The sequence below is a fragment of the Bison bison genome, unplaced genomic scaffold, assembly GCF_000754665.1.
Source record: "Bison bison bison isolate TAMUID 2011002044 unplaced genomic scaffold, Bison_UMD1.0 scf7180017864163, whole genome shotgun sequence".
Classification (NCBI taxonomy): Eukaryota; Metazoa; Chordata; class Mammalia; order Artiodactyla; family Bovidae; genus Bison; species Bison bison.
Window position 1 is genome coordinate 1894573 of NW_011494735.1, and position 7845 is coordinate 1902417.

At 37.0% G+C, this 7845-nt stretch overlaps 1 protein-coding gene across 2 annotated transcripts in view; it reads left to right on the top strand.

Annotated features, from left to right (window-relative positions):
• CPNE8 (copine VIII) overlaps window positions 1–7845 on the top strand; it is a 274643-nt gene that overhangs the window by 46405 nt on the left and 220393 nt on the right. For both annotated transcript variants that reach the window (XM_010841510.1, XM_010841509.1), the window contains exons 2-3: window positions 3163–3203; window positions 4818–4864. In XM_010841510.1, the coding sequence (XP_010839812.1) occupies window positions 3163–3203; window positions 4818–4864 (88 nt within the window). The remainder of the gene's footprint in view (window positions 1–3162; window positions 3204–4817; window positions 4865–7845) is intronic.

A 7845-nucleotide genomic window follows, 5' to 3' on the forward strand; every position in this document is an offset into this window, starting at 1 on the left:
TTTCTGGCTTACTTCACTCTGTATAATAGGCTCCAGTTTCATCCACCTCATTAGAACTGATTCAAATCTATTCTTTTTAATGGCTGAGTAATACTCCATTGTGTATATGTACCACTGCTTTCTTATCCATTCATCTATTGATGGACATCTAGGTTGCTTCCATGTCCTGGCTATTATAAACAGTGCTGCGATGAACACTGGGGTACACGTGTCTCTTTCCCTTCTGGTTTCCTCAGTGTGTATGCCCAGCAGTGGGATTGCTGGGTCATAAGGCAGTTCTATTTCCAGTTTTTTAAGGAATTTCCACACTGTTCTCCATAGTGGCTGTACTAGTTTGCATTCCCACTAACAGTGTAAGAAAGTTCCCTTTTCTCCACACCCTCTCCAACATTTATTGCTTGTAGACTTTCGGATCACAGCCATTCTGACTGGCGTGAAATGGTACCTCATAGTGGTTTTGATTTGCATTTCTCTGATAATGAGTGATGTTGAGCATCTTTTCATGTGTTTGTTAGCCATCTGTATGTCTTCTTTGGAGAAATGTCTATTTAGTTCTTTGGCTCATTTTTTGATTGGGTCGTTTATTTTTCTGGAGTTGAGCTGTAGGAGTTGCTTGTATATTTTTGAGATTAGCTGTTTGTCAGTTGCTTCATTTGCTATTATTTTCTCCCATTCTGAAGGCTGTCTTTTCACCTTGCTTATAGTTTCCTTTGTTGTGCAGAAGCTTTTAAGTTTAATTAGGTCCCATTTGTTTATTTTTGCTTTTATTTCCAATATTCTGGGAGGTGGGTCATAGAGGATCCTGCTGTGATGTATGTCGGAGAGTGTTTTGCCTGTTTTCCTCTAGGAGTTTTATAGTTTCTGGTCTTACATTTAGATCTTTAATCCATTTTGAGTTTATTTTTGTGTATGGTGTTAAAAAATGTTCTAGTTTCATTCTTTTACGAGTGGTTGACCAGTTTTCTCTTGCCATCTCCTGTTTGACCACTTCCAATTTGCCTTGATTCATGGACCTAACATTTCAGGTTCCTATACAGTATTACTCTTTATAGAATCATCCCTTGCTTCTGTCACCAGTCACATCCACAACTGGGTGTTGTTTTTGCTTGGGCTCCATCCGTTCATTCTTACTGGAATTATTTCTCCACTGATCTCCAGTAGCGTATTGAGCACCTACCGACCTGGGGAGTTAATCTTTCAGTGTCCTATCTTTATGGCTTTTCAGTGTTCATGGGGTTCTCAAGGCAAGAATACTGAAGTGGCTTTCTATTCCCTTCTCCAGTGCACCACATTTTGTCAGAACTCTCCATCATGACCTGGCCGTCTTGAGTGGCCCTACATGGCATGGCTTAGTTTCACTGAGTTAGACAAGGCTGTGGTCCATGTGATCAGATCATGGTTTCAGTCTGTCTGCCCTCTGATGTACTCTTTCAGCACCTACTATCTTACTGGAGTTTCTCTTACTTTGGACTTGGGGTATCTCTTAACGGCTGCTCCAGCAAAGGGCAGCCACTTCTCCTTACCTTGGTTGTGGGGTATCTCCTCTCCACCGTTCTCCTGACCTTGGATGTGGGGTATCTCCTCTTGGCCGCTTGCCACTCCAGCACTGCGCAGCCACCTCTCGCCACTCCAGCGCCTCGTAGCCACTGCATAAATTAATCTTTGGGGAATTAAATCTAGTCAGAAGTAGCCTGTTCTATGTTGTTCATATGATCAATGTATAGCTGAAATTTATTATCAAAGAGCAATGAGAAATTAAAACTGCAAAGTTTAGGGACTAAGTTATGAAGAGTTTATGGAGTTTTTTTTCTCATATTATAAAGGATCTAAATTTTTTGTTTGTTTTTGACCTTACCACTATATGTTATGGATCCTAATGGCTAAAAGAAATAATGTTCAAATAAAGTTTATGATTAAGAATATTTATCTTTATCGTTGTTAGAAATCCATTATAACCCTGTGTACGAGACAGCAAAAGAGACACTGATGTATAGAACAGTCTTATGGACTCTATGGGAGAGGGAGAGGGTGGGAAGATTTGGGAGAATGGCATTGAAACATGTAAAATATCATGTATGAAACGAGATGCCAGTCCAGGTTCGATGCACGATACTGGATGCTTGGGGCTAGTGCACTGGGACGACCCAGAGGGAAGGTATGGGGAGGGAGGAGGGAGGAGGGTTCAGGATGGGGAACACATGTATACCTGTGGCAGATTCATTTTGATATTTGGCAAAACTAATACAATTATGTAAAGTTTAAAAATAAAATAAAATAAAAAAAAGAAATCCATTATTTTCTGTTTGTGGTTAAAAATTGTATGGGTTTTTTTTTAAGATAAGTAAGGTACTAGAATCACATTATTTTCATTTATATGTGTATAATACAGTTTTTGAGTTCTAAGCTCCCTGCAATATTTGTACTGTCTCTCCTTGATTTTTATGATCTCTGAAAGAAAGAGCTGAATTACATTTTTTAAGGACACTTAATGAGCAAAACTAGACACAGGGAAAACTAGAAAATTTCCACTTAAGTGGAGCACTTCCTTTATAAATATATAACAAAGTATATTCTCAAATGGAAATGTTTTAAAATGTTACTGTTTTTTCAGTCACTGCTGAAGTCATAGTGTCTGCTTAAGGGACAAGTGGATTATTTTAATTTGATTTCTGACTAGTGGTCTTTGAAACTACAGTTCCAAATACAAACATTTCTGATAGTTTCTCTTCTTTTTGACAATATTTGAAGATGTAGTCTGATTTTCTTTTTTTTTTTTTGGTGTGTGCTGTTCTGTTGATTGTATTTTCTCAGTGTATCATGATTCCATGGAAAGAGTAATTTTTAAAAACCTGGAATATGAAAGTGTATCAGGTTGATATGAAAAAAAGCATTTCAAATATTAAGCATGGTACTGATAAATGCACATGGGTGGTACTCTTGGTAGAAAAATAGGACAGGGTAAACATGAGATTTTTATTGTAAGTATTAAATATAAAAATGTAAAATAGCTTTTATAAATCATTACCAGTTAGTGGAGGGTGAATATCCAGCACAAATTTAAATTTTAGAACTTGTAAGTCATTACATTACATTTATATGTTTATACATTTATATAAATATTTTGATATTACATTTATCTAGTATTTTCTTTTTTTTCAACAGAAATCTTCTGGACAGAGACACGTTTTCTAAATCTGATCCAAGTAAGTATTTAACTTGCTTTTTGAAATAGTCTATTCAGGAGGAGAAGGGGGCAACAGAGGGTGAGATGGTTCAATGGCATCACTGACACAATGGACATGAGTTTGAGCAAACTCTGGGCGATAGTGAAAAAATAAGGAAGCTTGGTGTGCTGTGGTTCATGGGGTCAAGAGTTGGACACGACTTAGCAACTGAACAACAACTTATTTTACTTACTTGATTTCGTGAAAAGTTGTATGAAAATTATAATTTTTACTTAAATATTGTCTTAAAGACTAGAAAGTAAGGAGGAATATGGTCTCAGGCCCTGCATTCTTATGTACGTGGGCAGTACTCTAGCTAAAGAGAGGGAATTGCTTAGCACTTAGAGACTAAGAAGAAAACGCAAATGACTCCAATGCAGGACAATTCATTTTGAAATTAAAACCTCGTTGTAAAGCCATATGGTAGAAATTATATTTGAAAGACAGCTGTAATGGGCCATAATTCTAAGTGATCAAGTCACAGAGTAACAATTTTCCTTTTTTTGTGAATAAAGGAAGTATATAAAGTCATGTATAACCAAGTGAATTATATAACATCTTGAATGAGTTGAATTTTTTTTATTACTAATTACATATATATTGAACACTGGAGATGAATTGTACAATGAAAGCCAATTGTAATTAGAAAACAGTAGAAATAATGTATAAGTCAAAAAAAGAAGTTGATATCTAGTTGCTCTCCATCTGTACAAATGTATGAAACTGTGTGGTTTAATGACGGGAGAGAGGTGTTTTCAGTTGATGAAAGAATTCTTGAGATTGTCACTGGAGAAAAGGCATTACAATTGTGAGTATTTAAAGTTCCCAGGACTCATTAGTAAGTGAATGGGATATTTTTATCCCTTAATCTTTACTCTAGACTCTTAATCTACTCTTTTTATTTCTTGTTTACAAACATTGAGGGTAGGAGTTGCAGATATTAAGTTTAGCATTTGATTTGGTGCAGATTTTCCTTCCTATGATGCTTCTGAGGATTTTAAGCATCCTAGGAAGAGCGTGACCTATGACTGGTAACATACTGAAATACTTCAAAACTGTTTGCGTGTGTGTTAGTTGCTCAGTTGTATCCGACTCTTTGAGACCCCATGGACTGTAGCCCACCAGGCTCTTCCATCCATGGAATTTTCCAGGCCAGAGAACTGGAGTGGGTTGCCATTCCCTTCAATAGGGGATTTTCCTAACCTAGGAACTGAACCCTGGTCTCCTACATTGCAGGCAGATTCTTTACCAGCTGAGCCCACAGAGAATTCACAAAACTGTTTTACCTTAGTTTTAAAAAACAATCATCTACATTTGTAGCATAATGTAATTGAAGACGTTATAAATAACTATTATATTTTTGTGCCAAGACCTATACATGTTAAGATCTAAAGACCTGTTATAGTTTTTTTGCTTATTTACAAAAATTTTAATCATGCGATGATTTATTAGCAATTTTCCTGCCAGAGTAAGGTGAGGTATTAAGAACTAATTTTAACATACCTGTTGGACAGCTGAAAAATAAATTGGGTTTGTTCACTTGATATTTATGAAAAATGTTTAGACATATTTATTTTTTTCATCTTTTTATAGTTTGTGTCTTATATGTACAAGGAGTTGGAAATAAAGAATGGAGAGAGGTAAGAATTGGAATTTTAAAAATATGATTTTTATGCTGTAAGACATGGCATAAGTTACAATGTAATCAAGATGATACTTTCTTGTTTTTGGTTATTTTAAGTCATCTTCAACCCAAAGATTGAATTTCTTTTTAATTTTATTTCATTTTAATTTGATGAAAGCAATTTTGTTTTGTTTTATTTTATTTAACTTTACAATATTGTATTGGTTTTGTCATATATCAAAATGAATCTGCCACAGGTATACATGTGTTCCCCATCCTGAACCCTCCTCCCTCCTCCCTCCCCATACCATCCCTCTGGGTCGTCCCAGTGCACCAGCCCCAAGCATCCAGTATCGTGCATCGAACCTGGACTGGTGACTCATTTCATATATGATATCATACATATTTCAATGCCATGTGTTTTGTTTTTAATAGTCTTCAATGTTTAGCTCATTTATGATCTTTCTGTGAAATAATCTAGCCTTGATTTGTGTTCTCCTCAGTCTTACATAAATTTAGTGTGATCCAGTTCTTACACAGTTGAAGTGTGGGTTCAGTCTCACTTTTTGAGGTCAACTGCTGATTTTATAAAATATTGCTTTAAAGGATTTTAAGTCTGGTGATTGATATCAATTATCTGCCCTTTGACAGGTAGTAACTTGTTATTTGAAAATAAAGTAGAAACTCAGTTCCTTATTGCTGCTGCTTTTGCTAAGTTGCTTTAGTCGTGTCTGACTCTGTGCGACCCCATAGACGGCAGCCCACCAGGCTCCCCCATCCCTGGGATTCTCCAGGCAAGGACACTGGAGTGGGTTGCCATTTCCTTCTCCAATGCATGAAAGTGAAAAGTGAAAAGTGAAAGTGAAGTTTCTCAGTCGTGTCCGACTTTTAGCGACCCCATGGACTGCAGCCTACCAGGCTCCTCCGTCCATGGGATTTTCCAAGCAAGAGTACTGGAGTGGGATGCCATTGCCTTCTCCTATTAGGTTGGTGCAAAAGTAACTGCAGTTTTGTATTGTTGAAATTGGCCATTTGATATTGGAATACATTCAAAATAAAGGTTATGTCATGCATCATTATAATGGGCATTTCTCTATTTTTTTGCTAATGACTTATTGCTTGGTGTAATATTATTACTTGTTTATTTTATATTTATTTTAAACCATGTAAGTGATGTTAGACAAATTGCAAATTCGGGCAATTTTCTTATTTGAGTACAAAATGGGTTGTAAAGCAGCTCACAACATGAACAATGCATTTGGCCTGGGAATTGTTAACAAATGTACAATGCAGTGGTGGTTCAAGGAGTTCTGCAGAGGAGGCAAGAGTCTTGAAGTTGAGAAGTGTAATCACTGGCTATCGGAAGTTGAGAACAACCAATTGACAGCCATCATCGAAGCAGATCCTCTTACAACTAAATGAGAAGTTGCCCAAGAACTTAACATCAACCATTCTATGGTCATTTGGCATTTGAAGCAAATTGGAAAGGTGAAAAAGCCTGATACATTTATCATGCCTCATGAGCTGACCAGAAATCAAAACAAGCATTTTTGAAGTGATGTCTTATTTTACACAATAATAATGAGGCATTTCTTAACTGGATTGTGATCTGTGACAAAAACTGGATATTTTTGTGATGACTGGCAATGACCAGCTCAGTGCTTGGACAAGAAGAAGCTCTATAGCACTTTCCAAAACCAAACTTGAACCAAAAAAAATCTCATGGTCTGCTGCTGGTCTCATCCACTACAGCTTTCTGAATCCCAGTGAAATCATTACATCTAAGAAGTATGCTCAGCAAATTGATGAAATGCATTAAAAACTATAACGCCTGCAACTGGCACTGGTCAACAGAAAATATCCAATTCTTCTCCATGGCAAACCTGATGGCATGTTGCACAACCAAAGCTTCAAAAGTTGAACAAATTAGGATATGAAGTTTTACCTCATCCACCATATTTGCCTAACCTCTCACCAACCACCACTTCTTCAAGCATCTCTATAATATTTTGCAGGGAAAACACTTCCACAACCAGCAGGATATAGAAAATTCTTTTCAAGAATTTGTCAAATCCTAAAACATGGATTTTTATGCTACAGGAATAAGCAAACTTATTTCTCATTGGCAAAAATGTGTTGATTGTAATGGTTCCTATTTTGATTAATAATGGTATATTTGAGCTTGGTTATAATGATTTGAAATTCACAGCATGAACGCATAATTACATCTGCACCAATCTAAATACAAATTAGGGAACATTTCATGCAAAGATGGGCTCACTAAAGGACAGAAATGGTAGGGACCTAACAGAAGCAGAAGCTATTAAGAAGAGGTGGCAAGAATACACAGACTGTATAAAAAAGATCTTCACGACCCAGATAATTACAATGGTGTGATCACTCACCTAGAGCCAGACATCCTGGGATGTGATGTGGAATGGAATGGAATGGAATGTCAAAGCGGGCCTTAGGAAGCCTGGAATGGAAAGTCAAGTGGGCCTTAGGAAGCATCACGATGAACAAAGCTAGTGAGGTGATGGAATTCCAGTTGAGCTCTTTCAAATCCTGAAAGATGATGCTGTGAAAGTGCTGCACTCAATATGCCAGCTAATTTGGAAAACTCAGCAGTGGCCACAGGGCTGGAAAAGGTCAGTTTTCATTCCAATCCCAAAGAAAGGCAATGCCAAAGACTTTATGGCCAAACTACCACACAATTGCACTCATCTCACATGCTAGTAAAGTAATGCTCAAAATTCTCCAAGCCAGGCTTCAGCAATACGTGAACCATGAACTTCCAGATGTTCAAGTTGGTTTTAGAAAAGGCAAAGGAACCAGAGATCAAATTGCCAACATCCAGTGGATCATCAAAAAATCAAGAGAGTTCCGGAAAAACATCTATTTCTGCTTTATTGACTATGCCAAAGCCTTTGACTGTGTGGGTCACAATAAACTGGAAAATTCTGAAAGAGATGGGAATATCAGACCACCTGACCTGCC